This window comes from Sarcophilus harrisii, chromosome 2, assembly GCF_902635505.1.
Source record: "Sarcophilus harrisii chromosome 2, mSarHar1.11, whole genome shotgun sequence".
NCBI classification, from domain to species: Eukaryota; Metazoa; Chordata; class Mammalia; order Dasyuromorphia; family Dasyuridae; genus Sarcophilus; species Sarcophilus harrisii.
In genome coordinates this window covers 203,888,325-203,901,987 of record NC_045427.1, presented here as the reverse complement: position 1 = coordinate 203,901,987, position 13,663 = coordinate 203,888,325, and the positions used below count along the sequence as shown (strand labels likewise).

The 13,663-nt window shown below is 37.2% G+C and overlaps 1 protein-coding gene across 1 annotated transcript in view; it reads left to right on the top strand.

Annotated features, from left to right (window-relative positions):
- PKD1L2 (polycystin 1 like 2) overlaps window positions 1–13,663 on the top strand; it is a 143,639-nt gene that overhangs the window by 52,352 nt on the left and 77,624 nt on the right. Inside the window, exons 24-28 of the mRNA XM_031949261.1 lie at window positions 288–466; window positions 3,644–3,790; window positions 8,485–8,684; window positions 11,146–11,360; window positions 12,656–12,872. Coding sequence (XP_031805121.1) covers window positions 288–466; window positions 3,644–3,790; window positions 8,485–8,684; window positions 11,146–11,360; window positions 12,656–12,872 — 958 coding nt within the window. The remainder of the gene's footprint in view (window positions 1–287; window positions 467–3,643; window positions 3,791–8,484; window positions 8,685–11,145; window positions 11,361–12,655; window positions 12,873–13,663) is intronic.

The window sequence follows — 13,663 nt, the reverse complement described above, 5'->3', positions numbered from 1 at the left end:
GTAAGATGATTATTCTGGTTAGGAGGCTTGTAGTAAATGGTGTTATTGATTTAAGCTGAAGATCAGTCAAGTCTTTAATAGAGATTGTTTCCTTGGCTCTCTTTGTTCCCTATCTTTATCCTACCATCTCATCAATCTATGCCTTTGGTCCAAGTATGCTTGGACCAAATCCAAATTTGTTATTATTTGTAAAGCAGTGCAAAGGGCAAGTTGTTAGATGGTACCCTAGCACCTCAAGGACCTCAAATATATTATTAGAGAATCTGAATTTGGATTTTTTATTTCAGGTGACAGTCACTCTTTATGGACTGGAAGGAGAAAGTGAGCCTCACCACTTATCAGATCCAGATACCCCAATCTTTGAGCGAGGTGGGGTGGATGTCTTCTTGCTGGCTACTCTCTTTCCACTTGGGGAACTGCAGAGCATCCGACTATGGCATGACAACTCTGGAGACAGGCCATCCTGGTAAGCTCCTGCAGGGCAGCCAGACTCCCAGAGAGAATAGGCAAAAAGTCAGAAGATCTTGTCTCTGCCATTTGACCTTGTTCCTAAGCTTTCCTATCAGCAAAATGGAGATGGTATCCACTGTAAAGATCACAACTTTTACCTCCCAAGGCCTAAGGTGAAAGCTTTTTAGGGTTTTCAGAACATTCTTTTCTTCTTTTTCCTATATAGGCCTAAAGGATCCAGGTTCATGGTTGCAGATGCTGTGAAATGGAAAAAAGCAAATATTCCTGATATCCCTCCCGACGTCTGTGCTGGCCACAAAGTACTAGGGAGATGATCAATTAGTGTAATGGAAAGATTACTAGATTTGGAGTTATAGGAACTGCATTTTGGTTCAGCCCTGTCATTTACCACCTGTATAACCTTGTCTAACTCTGTACCTCAGTGCCAAGCATTCCAACTCTACTGCAGAAAGCACAACTCTGTTGGATTGGCTATATCGTTCAAATGCCAAAAGTTCACTTCCCACCCAAAAAAAAAAAAAACTTTATGAAGAACTCACACAGAGCAAGTGCTCACAAGGTGGTCAGAACAAAGCAAAACAAAGACATTCTTAAGGTTTCTCAAGAACTTTAGAATTGATTGTATGACATGGGAGGCATTTGGTCTCTTTTTTAATCAAGACCACGTGGGGAGACACTGGCACAGGACTGCCCAGCAGAGTATGCCCTCATCAGAGAAGATGCTGTACTATATGAGCAAAACAGAATTGAAGTAACCCATAAGAAACACAATGCACAAAGTTAGAGAATCCACCCAAATGTTCATAGGGACTGTTTGTGTCCAATATATGACAGAACATTCCAAGCTCATGTTGATCTGATCAGCCACAGACACATTGTAACTCAACTCTAACATGGTGATGTCATTTTCGTCCTCTTCAGGAATGAAGAGCAACAATCAATTCTCTCCCCAAGATAATTTAAAGTAAAATTTATAACATTCTTGAACATGGGAAAATTTTATAATATGATGAAACTTAATTACACAACTCAGGAAAAAGTAAAAGTTAATAGTCCATAATAATAATCACTTAATTATGGAGAATCTTTTTCCTTAAAGCCACACAATTCCTTTTAAGATTTGTCAAGAGCAATTAGCTGAAATAAGATAAAGAGATCTTCCTCAGACTAAATCCTTCTGGAGAAGGGAGAAGGCAATGAAATCATTGTAAATGATTTAAGTAAAGGTGAGCTCTTTCTCTTCCTAAGAATGGTTACCACCCCTAATTCATTTTCTGAACTTTTCTGGAAGCAAATACACTTTCCTAAAAGGGATTAGGTAAAAGGAAACAAATTGAAAATTTTATCCTGAAAAGTTTAATTAAGGACTGATAGAGTTTTCTTATTTATTTCCTAATATTTTTCAACTGAATTAAAAAGAGGCTTCAAATATGCTTTAATGTACCCACAACTTAGGTGATTCTATTATCTACTCCCTGGAGTCATCATCTATCCATAGCTCAACTCTGGTCTGTAGAGTTAAATCATCAGGCACTTGGTCACTTGAAGACCTCCAATTTCCTAGTGTGTAGAGAATTGTGCTTGTTATATTTGGTTTTAGTTAAATTCAAAATAAAAATAAAAATTAAATCAAAGTTTAAGACTAGATGATCTGACTCCCAAGATTCAGTGCTTTTATTCATGACAGGGGATCTTTAGAACAAGAGCAAGGACAAGGAATTTGTCCCTTTTATGATTTATAGGAAGGTCCAGAATTATAAGTCCTATGGCATAAAGTCATTTACACCCACGGTAAATGGTGGGATAGGCTTTCAGCTTTCCTCCCCTATGTGGGAACACTAGGCCTGTTCCCCTATCCTTTGTGGTCCAGATCACTGGTAGATTAGAGTTTGTCAACTGGTAAATATGTTGGCACTCAGGCTTAGTGTGATTTGCCGCATGATTGACAGTTTCAGAAGACCCTTCCTTGTCAGCACACTTGTTGAAATTTAGCTATACAAAGAAACTGATATGGTAAAAAGAGTATTGAACTTTGGGTTCAGAAAATCTGGGTTTGGGTCCTGCCCCTTTTATTAGTACTTGACCTTGGTCCAACAACAATGCATAGTTCTGTCTTTAGGTCTGTGATGTTTAACATTTTTCTCAATTACTTAGATGAAAGAAGGTGTATATAGATAGCAAGTTGATAACACAAGCTGGAAAGGATGCTTTGGCTAACAGAATTAGGAGCTAAAAAAATCTCATCAGGCTATACTAAAGGACTGAATCTAGTAAAACCAAATCTGATAGAATAATATAATCCTGGGGCAGCTAGGTGGCGCAGTGGATAGAGTTCCAGTTCCTGCAATACAAGGTTTAAATAAAAATCAACTTCAAAAGTACAAAGTTGTAGAGAGAGATGTGAATTATTCTTAGAAAGATCTGAGTGTTTTAATGGACTTATAAGCTCAATGACAACTTCATTAAGAGGTCTAATGTCCAAAACAAATGAGACATGTGAGCTTGTAATTCTAAGAAGAAAGTAGGATATGTCATGAAAAATTCTTGAAGTTTACAACTGAGATGGAGGAACTCCTTGTAAAGTTGGCTTCTATTTTCTTAAAAGAATACAAGATATAGTCCTTTGCTGAGAGTAAGGAACTAGGAAATGATCAGAAAGCCTGAAATGAGATGGGAAGATTTAGAATGACCATTGTGGAAAATGTGATAGAGCTAGCCAAAAAATGAATAGGATTCCTTAGGAGGTACCAGATTTCCCTCCACCCTACTCCACTTCAAATGAAGACTGGATAAATTCATGTTGGTGTTGTAGAGGGGATTCTTATTCAGAGTTTTACTAAAATAATCTCTGAAATCCTTTTTAACTATGATGTTCTGGGATTCTCTCAGAATCTTAATTTTCTAATCTGTAAAATGGGGTACTAATATTTTTACTTCCTACTTCACAGGGTTGTAGTGAAAATACTCTATAAGCTCCTCCCTATATGTGGCCAAATTTTACTACAAATTGTTACACCTTAATTAAAGAGGAAAAAAAATATTGTTCTTTTTTTCAGGATTGCTTCTTCCAGGAATTGGAACAAACAATGAAAGTTCCTTTATATAGCCCCAAGTTCTGCTAGGTAATAGGTTTACATTCTGAATCTCTTGATAATCTGGCTATCTTTTCCAGGTATGTCAACCGTGTGTCAGTCCATGATCTGACACTGGATCAGAAATGGTATTTCCTCTGTAATTCTTGGTTGTCCATTGATGTTGGTGACTGTATCCTAGACAGGAGGTTCCCAGTAGCTACAGAACAAGATATGAAACAATTCAGGTAAGACTTATTGTTAACCTTGGTTCATATTGCATGAAGACCTGAGTATCCATGTAATTTTGAAAACTTCAGAAAAACAAATGTGTATAGTAATATTGTCTTATTAGGCATTAGATATAACCAGAGACTGTCAGAGCTAGGGCAGGACTTAAAATATAGAATATAGAATGTTGGTCAGTTCGTAGGTAGCATTTATTAAGTTCTATGTTACAAAGTCCCCATTTTCAAGGATTTCATATTTTCATGGGGGAAACAACATTAAAAAAATCTATTTACATACAATGTATATACAGTGTAAATTAAAAATTATGTTAGAGAGAAAAAACTAGCAGAGGAGGGGAAAAAGAAGGTCTCCTATAGAAGTTGGGATTTGAACTGAAAGAAGGTAAGCATTCCAGGCATGGGAGTTAGCCTGTGCAAATCCAAGGAGTCTCAAGTATGTATGATCAATAGCACAAGGAAAATATAGCTGAACTATACAGTACATGGAGAGGAGAAGCATTATCTAATCCAACCCTTTCTTTTACAAATGAGAATCCTGAACTCCACAAAAGTTAAATGAGTTGGTTAGGATTATATAGTATCACGGTACTGAGACATAGTTGCTAGTCAATAGTTGTTGTTGTTTTAACATTAAATGCCAGAAAAAACGCAAAGATATCTCTAAGAATAAACTCAACTCAGCTACCTTATAGGACTTCTTGTATGCCTACTCTATTCCTATTGACTCACCACATTAACAAAGTTCTGAAATTCATGGGATTAAATGAAGGGCAAAACTGTGTATCAGATCCAAGTAGAATGAGATTCCTGTGAGAAATCATAAAAATATGGATTGGAATTAGGTAAATAGAGAACAGGAGAGTAAAGAGGACAAGAGAAACCAGAATGGACAAAAGCTGGGAGTGGGAAAGAAAGAATGACTATGCAGTTTGGCAGGCACATAATTTGAAATAAGTTTGGAAAGATAATTGGGCTGAATGCCAACTTGAAGAGCAAAGAACATGTACCATGGAAGGGAAGGACTCTGGGCATAATTCAACAAATATTTATTAAACAGCTATTACGCAGCAGGCACTGACTAATGATACAAAGATGACCCTGCTAGAGACTCTGCTATCCAAAAGTTGACAATTGTTTGGAGGATGGCATGGAAGTTGTAGAAGGAATAAAACATGTCCCCTGGAAAATAAGAAACAAAGTAAGTGATGATGGGAGCAGAAGAGAAATCAGGAAAAAATGCTTTAAAAATACCAAGGCATGGGAAAACATTTTCAACTGGGGAAATTAGAGAGGTCTACATAAAGGAAATGGCTTTCAAGATGGGCCTTGAAGAAAGAGAGGAATCTCATCATAGCAAGAAATTGGAAGGAAGGGTGTTGCAGGCTTACTAAAATAGTTCAGTTTAGCCAATACAGAACGACAGGGGGTATAATGTGAAATAACTCTGAAAAGGCATATTGGAGCCAGATTGTAGGAGGAACTGTCAGGTCAAGAAATTTGTGTTTATCCTTAAAGGCAAAGCAGAGCCACAGAAGTTTTGTGAGCAGGGGTGTGACATGATTAGATTACATCTTTGGAAAATCATTTGGGCAGTTGTAGGAAGACTGGATTAGACACTGAAGGAAGAGATCCAGATAGAAGATGTTCTAATAAACCATGTAGGGGAGAAGTAATTGGAACCTGAACTAGGGAGATCAGTTGTTTGAATATTCCCTAAAGCAATTTCCTTATTCATACATCAAGGAAGTTTATTTTCTATGTTTATCTCTTTGCCACTCCCCTTCAAGCTCTCAGTGTAATGCTGGAGAAACTGAGGCAGAAGAGAGATTAGAGAGTTCTCAATATTTTATTAATTGGAGAGTATAATTGACTGGACAGGACTCTCATCTCAAATTATCCAGTTAGATAGAGATAAAGATATACTGGGACCAAGGAAACCATGTTGGTCCCAGGGCTGTCATCTCAAAGAATCCAGCCATGAATAGGAGCTGCCCCATTCCTTAAATACCCCTAGAAACAAAGAACTAGAAGGCGGGAAGGCTTCTGTCAGGTTGGGGGGAGACCATAAATCCTAAAAGCCCAGAGACAGGATGTCTGAATACTCAGAGATAAAGATGTCAGTGAGGTATCTTGGAATATTTTAGAGGGATATTGTAAATTCTTGAGAACAGGGAAGGGTCAGGAGTTCTGCTCTCTTGTTTATCTTGCTAGCAATTTATAACCTTAGAGTAAACGGTTCCCAATCTTAATGGACCAGAGTGGGTTTTTACGACTAAGGGGATTTGACAGAACAGTTAAGGAAACTGAGACAAAGGAAACTAGTACAGGGAAACCAAGTCAGAACAGTTAAAGAGAACTGAGACATAACATCAATACCCTCCTGATCCCATCATCCCATCATCCCATCATCCCATCAGGTAATTGATACTATCATTGATACTAGAGCTAAAATTTACTCATCTACTCTGCCTAGGCTTTCTTCTCATGTTTACATTTTCTGATTTATATCTCTTACCTTGAAAGTAAGTCCTTAGATTGCCAAGAGAGAAAGGGGCAAAGGGGTATCTTCTGCTGTATGTTGGAAATCATATTGCCTTTAAAACTGGCTTTTAGGCAAAAATGGCTCAGGAAAGTCACCAACTAATAAACTCTACTATTTGTTTCTCTTTACTTCAGCCTCTCTGCCTCCTGACTCCAAGATGCAGGATTATTCTACTCTCCTCTTTCCTAGGCACTTCCCCCTTAAAATTATTCTGTGGGCATTGAGAAGTCCTTAGCCTCACTATGCAGAATTCCTACTTCTTTTTTTTTTTTTTAGGGTACTATTATTATTTTTTTTAATAGCCTTTTATTTACAGGATATATGCATGGATAACTTTACAGCATTAACAATTGCCAAACCTCTTGTTCCAATTTTTCACCTCTTACCCCCCTCACCCCCTCCCCTAGATGGCAGGATGACCAGTAGATGTTAAATATATTAAAATATAAATTAGATACACAATAAGTATACCTGACCAAAACGTTATTTTGCTGTACAAAAAGAATCAGACTCTGAAATATTGTACAATTAGCTTGTGAAGGAAATCAAAAATGCAGGTGTGCATAAATATAGGGATTGGGAATTCAATGTAATGGTTTTTAGTCATCTCCCAGAGTTCTTTTTCTGGGCATAGCTGGTTCAGTTCATTACTGCTCCATTAGAAATGATTTGGTTGATCTTGTTGCTGAGGATGGCCTGGTCCATCAGAACTGGTCATCATATAGTATTGTTGTTGAAGTATATAATGATCTCCTGGTCCTGCTCATTTCACTCAGCATCAGTTCGTGTAAGTCTCTCCAGGCCTTTCTGAAATCATCCTGTTGGTCATTTCTTACAGAACAGTAATATTCCATAATATTCATATACCATAATTTATTCAGCCATTCTCCAACTGATGGACATCCATTCAGTTTCCAGTTTTAGCCACTACAAAAGGGCTGCCACAAACATTCGTGCACATACAGGTCCCTTTCCTTCTTTATAATCTCTTTGGGATATAATCCCAGTAGTAACACTGCTGGATCAAAGGGTATGCACAGTTTGATAACTTTTTGAGCATAGTTCCAAACTACTCTCCAAAATGGTTGGATTCGTTCACAACTCCACCAACAATGCATCAATGTCCCAGTTTTCCCCCTCCAACAATCATCATTATTTTTTCCTGTCATCTTAGCCAATCTGACAGGTGTGTAGTGGTATCTTAGAGTTGTCTTAATTTGCATTTCTCTGATTAATAATGACTTGGAGCATCTTTTCATATGACTAGAAATAGTTTCAATTTCTTCATCTGAGAATTGTCTGTTCATATCCTTTGACCATTTTTCAATTGGAGAATGGCTTGATTTTTTATAAATTAGAATTAATTCTCTATATATTTTGGAAATGAGGCCTTTATCAGAACCTTTGACTGTAAAAATATTTTCCCAGTTTATTGCTTCCCTTCTAATCTTGTCTGCATTAGTTTTGTTTGTACAAAAACTTTTCAGTTTGGTATAATCGAAATTTTCTATTTTGTGATCAGTAATGATCTCTAGTTCTGCTTTGGTCATAAAGACCTTCCCCTTCCACAGGTCTGAGAGGTAAACTATCCTGTGTCAGAATTCCTACTTCTTAAAGCACTCTAGCATGAGGGCAGATCCTGTAAGGCCCTTAAGTGGTACATAGTGCTTATCTGATAGGAGGGCTAATCAGTAAGAATAGGGAAAGGCTGAGATGAGAAAATCTAGGTTATTGGGAGGAACTTGGCTGGAGATTGGTTGATTTGATTAAAATAGAACTGTGATTTCATTGATATAAGGATATAAGGAACTGTCTCTACCAATGTAGATTATTGCATTTTATAGTTGCAATATATAGTCCTAGCTCTAAGACCAGCTCCCCATGCACTATGAAAAATAAGTTTTTATAAGAAAGTTTAATATAGTGGAAAGAACACAAAATCAAAAAGCTCCAAAGATCTGGGTTTGAGTTTTTAGAAGGTGATCTCAGAGGGAAAGGCACTAGCAACTTGAGATAGAAGTGGGGACAGTTAACTATGCAATTTTGGACTAGTTTCTTCCTTTCTAGGATTGAATATTCTCATTTCTTTCCTCTCCCTTTTATTTTTTCCCTTCTTCCCTCAAACCTCTTTTCCACTCCTCCCTTACAGCCACCTGTTTTACATGAAGTCCTCTAAAGGTTTCCAGGATGGACACATTTGGTATTCAATTTTCAGCCGCTCCCCTCGAAGCTCATTTACAAGAGTTCAAAGAGTGTCCTGTTGCTTTTCTTTGCTCCTCTGCACTATGCTGACCAGCATCATGTTCTGGGGGATCCCCAAAGATCCAGCTGAGCAGAAAATGGATTTTGGTAATTCCTGCCTGAATGATGGCTGTAGGCCAGAGAATGGTCAAAATGCCAACACTGAAGTCAGTTTTGTCTGGTTACTCATCATTAACCATTATTAACCTCATTGTCAAACATTGGTTAAGTACCTACTATGTGCCAGACACAGTACTAATCGCTGGAGATAACAAAGAAAAGCAGAAACATTGTCTCTGCCCTCAAAGAATTTACATTCTAATTGAGAAAAGAACAAGAAAATAGCTATATACATACAAATATATTCAGTATAAATAAGGGGTGATTTTAATTTTTTTGGAATATAGGAAAGATTAATTTTACATTCTTGCAAGAATGAGATGCCTTTTAGTAGACATGCCTTTGAAACTCCAAAGGCAGTATTTTATTTCCTATCCTGAAGCACAAGTCCCTCTTCTAATTCCTCATTAATTGGATGTTACAGAAATTACCCCATGAATCTCCACCCCTCATTATACACCCTGTCCCTGCCACAAAGGAGGTTCCATTCTAGAAGTGGGGAGGTAATAGAGGAGAGCGAAAGATAAAGAACAGAAAATTCTTTTCAAATCTCAGATCACTGTGACCTCTGATCACAAAAGCCAATCCCAAACCCAAGGAGCTTACATTCTTGGGGGGAGGAGGGGAAGAAGATAACCTCCATCCTTGATTATTCTAAGATGTCCTTGTGGGTTTCAATTTTCTAATTTAAGTTTCATGTCTTTAATGTAAGTTTCATAACTGTGGATAATAAATGCCCATCCATTTCTCACAATTTCCTCTTTTTTTCTTTTTTTTTTTTAATAATTTGGTTTCCATGTCCTTTTCTAACCCCTCAAATTTGGCTAATCCATTCCACTTTATAAAAGTCTATTAACCTCTACACAGATCTCCTTACAAAAGATGGATAATTAATTCCTGAATTCTCTGCTAATTCTTCTTACTGGGCTGTACTAGGATTGTACTCCTTTTCCTGCCAATAACTTTTATAAAGTCATTCTATTTTCCCATGCCATTCTGCTAGTGGCATCTAATCACTCTGCTATTCTCTTCACTGCCTCTTCCATACAATCAAAGATGATTTTTAGAGGAAGATACTTGCAGTAAAGGGGCCAAAGCAGAACACAGAATAATGATGAGCAAAGGCTATTGATTGCTTAGACACTAGACTTGGGCTGACTTGCTTTTAACCTATGAATTCCTCATTGGACTGTTATATCTTGGAGAAGAGAAATTATTTTAGTTACATTTTAAGTTCCATACTGTTTCTCTCCCTTCCTTCCTACCTTTTGTCACAAATGTATATAGCTACAGATAAATATATGTAACAATATACCAAGCATACTTCTATTTATCATTTCTTTTTCTAGTGGTGGATAGTTTCTTTGTATTCTTAGTTGATATAAGAATATATAATACTAAAAATCATAGTCATTTGCAGTTGTTCTTTGAACAATACTGCTTTTACTATATACAGTGTTCTCTTGTTTCTGTTCATTTCACTCTTATTTCATGCAAGTCTTTCCATGTTTTTCTAAAATCAACCAGCTCAGGGGCAGCTAGGTGGCACAGTGAATAGAGCACTAGTGCTGAAGTTAGGAAGACCTGAGTTCAAATTTGACCACAGACACTTAACACTTCCTAGTTGTGTGACTCTGGGCAAGTCACTTAATTCCAATTGCCTCAGCAAAAAAAAAAAAAAAAAAAGAATGAATGAATGAAAAAATCAACCAGCTCATCACTTTTTAAAGCACAGTAATATTCTATCGCAATTATGTACCAATTTGTATAACCATTCTCCAATTGATGGGCATCCCCTCAATTTCCATTTCTTTGCCACTACAAAGAGAGCTACTTTACATATTTTAGAACATATAGGCTTTTTTTTCCCTTTTTTTTTTTTCCTTTTTCCTGATGACCTTGGGAAATAGACCTAATAGTGGTTTTGCTGGGTCAAAGGATATATGCCATTTAAAAAAAAATTTTTTTGAGAAAAAAATTCTAGATTAGTCTCCAAAATGGTTGTATCAATTCTCAGTTCCACCAACAGTGCATTAATGCCCCAATTTTTCCATAGTCTTTCCAACATTTGTCATTTTTCCCTTCTATAATTTTAGGCAATCTGCTAGGTATGAAATATCTCAAAGTTTCTTTAATTTGCATTTCTCTAATCAATAATGATTTAAAGCATTTTTTAATATAAGTATATATGATTTTGATTTCTTCATCAAAAAAATACCTCTTCAAATCCTTTGATCATTTATCAATCTGGGAATGACTCATTCTTATAAATTTGACAAAATTCTCTATATATTTGATGAGACCTTTATTCAAGAAACTATAAAATTTTCCCCCTCCAGAGACTATTTTGTTGTTGTTGCATTTCTTTGTAGCCCCAGTGCTTAGTACAGTACCTATTATGTGCTTAATAAATGCTTAATAATTAATTGAGTTTCTTTTGACTACTCAGGCAAAATTGAATTCACTTGGCAGGAAGTGATGATTGGTTTGGAAAGCTCCCTCCTTATGTTCCCCATCAACCTACTTATTGTTCAGATCTTCCGGAACTCAAGACCTTGGACACCCAAAGACGAGAAAATTGGGAAGGGTCCTATGTCTCCCCAGCCCCCTCCTTCCCCTGAGGCTTCACAGGAAACCTTCCTCACCTCTGAGACTGTAACAAAGGTACGTTTCCACTCTGTATGTTCTGGGATTAAAGAAAAAAGATCCCCTCTGACTGGGTTTTACTACAATTTTTCAAAGATGAATTGTTCCATGGGACAAAAAGGCTATACATCTGGCCAATAAAGGTCAACTTTTCTTATATCTTAGGCTGTTAATTACCAGTTTCTGGGCTGGTATTTCACATCTTAGTCCATATACTATAGAGAAGAATAAGAACAAGAGAACTTCCAGACACTTCTTAAGGGAAGAAGGAAAGGAAGAAGCATTTATTGATATGTGCTAGGCTCTATGCTAACCATTTTACAAATCTCACAACAACCTTACAAGGTAGATGCTGTTATTATCCCAATTTTACAGTGATGAAACTGAAGGAGACAGAGATTAAGTGTCTTGCCCAGAGTCACACAGCTAGTAGGTGTCCAAGGCCAAGGTTATAAAAATGCTATCTAATACAGATGTACATCTGACATAAGGATACAAAAGGAGACCCAGGTAAACAAACTCTCCAGAGCAAAACTATTCAGCCATGGTAAAATCTCATATCTTGTCCTTCCTTCTGCTGACACAATTCCATAATATAGGCATCAGTTTAGAAACATCATCCTAGAAACATTACCCTAGTTTTGGTTTTATAAGCTCCTTATAGGCTACTTCAGGGGGTAGAAGGATTTTTAGGGCTATTGATGTCAGCTTTTGCCCTATAGATCGATCCCCTGATTCTGTTGACATGGGGTCTTACAGGACCTTACAGGAGTCCTGCGGATACCAAACTGCTGCTGATATCCACCAGAATAAAAAAGAAAGTAAAGATACAAACAGAGAGCACCCAAAAAAGAATTTTCTTTTAGTTATATACTTTTCTAGACTCTCTCCTTGCAAACATGGTAATAATTGAGAGTGAAATCTATTTTTTTGTCCCACCTACGTTAAATATAATATGTCCAGTGTTTCCAGTGTGATACAGTGGATAGAGGACTGAATATAAAGTCAGGAAAGCCTGCATTCAAGTCTGATTTTAGACATCTAATAGTATGCAACACTGGACCAGCCACTTAATCTGTTTGTTTCCATTTCCTCATCTGTAAAATGATAATAGCACCTACCTCCCAGAGTGGTTGTAAGAACCAAATGAAATAATAATCAAAAGCACTTAGCGTGGTGCCTGGCACATAATAAGTGCTATATAAATGTTAGCTCTGTCGTCACCCCTTCTGTTACTACAAGGGCATGAGACCATATAGGACTGACCTCAGGTCCCTGTAAGAGAGCAATGTTTTTGTTTTTTCAACTTTCAGGATATTTGGAGAATTGTCAACTCATTGCTTAAAACTCTGAAGATTTCATCACCTGCTCTTGGCTCAGATCTGGGGAAATCAATGGATATCAATAAACTATTGGCTTTAATGGAAGAAATCATTTGCCCGCATAACAAAGCTGGGCAAGATTTTAATGAGGAGGGTAGGAGGAAAAAGGATGTTTCCATCTTCACCCTTACGACTTTCAACTTAAAAGGTAAGTTGTCACTGTGACCAGCTATTAGATGTGATCTCTAAATTTTTGTTCTTTGTGGAAAAAAGCAGAAGCATCTCTTGTTGCTTCGCTTTCAGTTGCTGAGCAGTGGCCCAGTCCAGACATGCTGATAGTCTTCAAGGCCTCAAGCCCAATCTTCTGTCTCTTCTTTTCTTAAGATGGCCTCATATTACAATTTATTGAGTGGATTGAGGCCTTCAATGCCCTCATTTTTCTTCCCTACCAAACCCCACCCACACCTTCTTAAGCCACACATTCATCATATTCACTGCTTTCTTCTATGTTGCATCCACTTCCTGCAGTTTTCTTTCCACATCAAAAGAAAAACTATCCTTTGTCTTTGCCAAAGCTACCTCCTTTACCTTGATTCCAGAGTCTTCATGCTCTATGCTTTCTAGTATGTCTACTCTCCCAAGCTCGAGTTTCATACCCAATAGTTGTATACTAGATATCTCTACTTGTGTGTTTAATGAGCTTCTCAAACTCAACAAATCCAAAACAGACCTCATTTGTCCCACTAAATCAATGTTTCCCCTCAGATTTCTTATACAGGCTTTCTGTTGATAGCAGCATCACTCTCACCATCCAGACTCAAAGAATTAGTCATTTCACTCCTCTCTTCCTTCTCCATAATAAGTCAGTCATCAAATCAACTCTGATTTTTTTTCCTGCCAAATGTGTCTTATATTTGTCTTCTCTTTTCTATTCCTAATGCTTTCAGGACCAGGAAGTCCGGGCTTTTATACCAATATTACCATAGCAGTTTCCAAGTT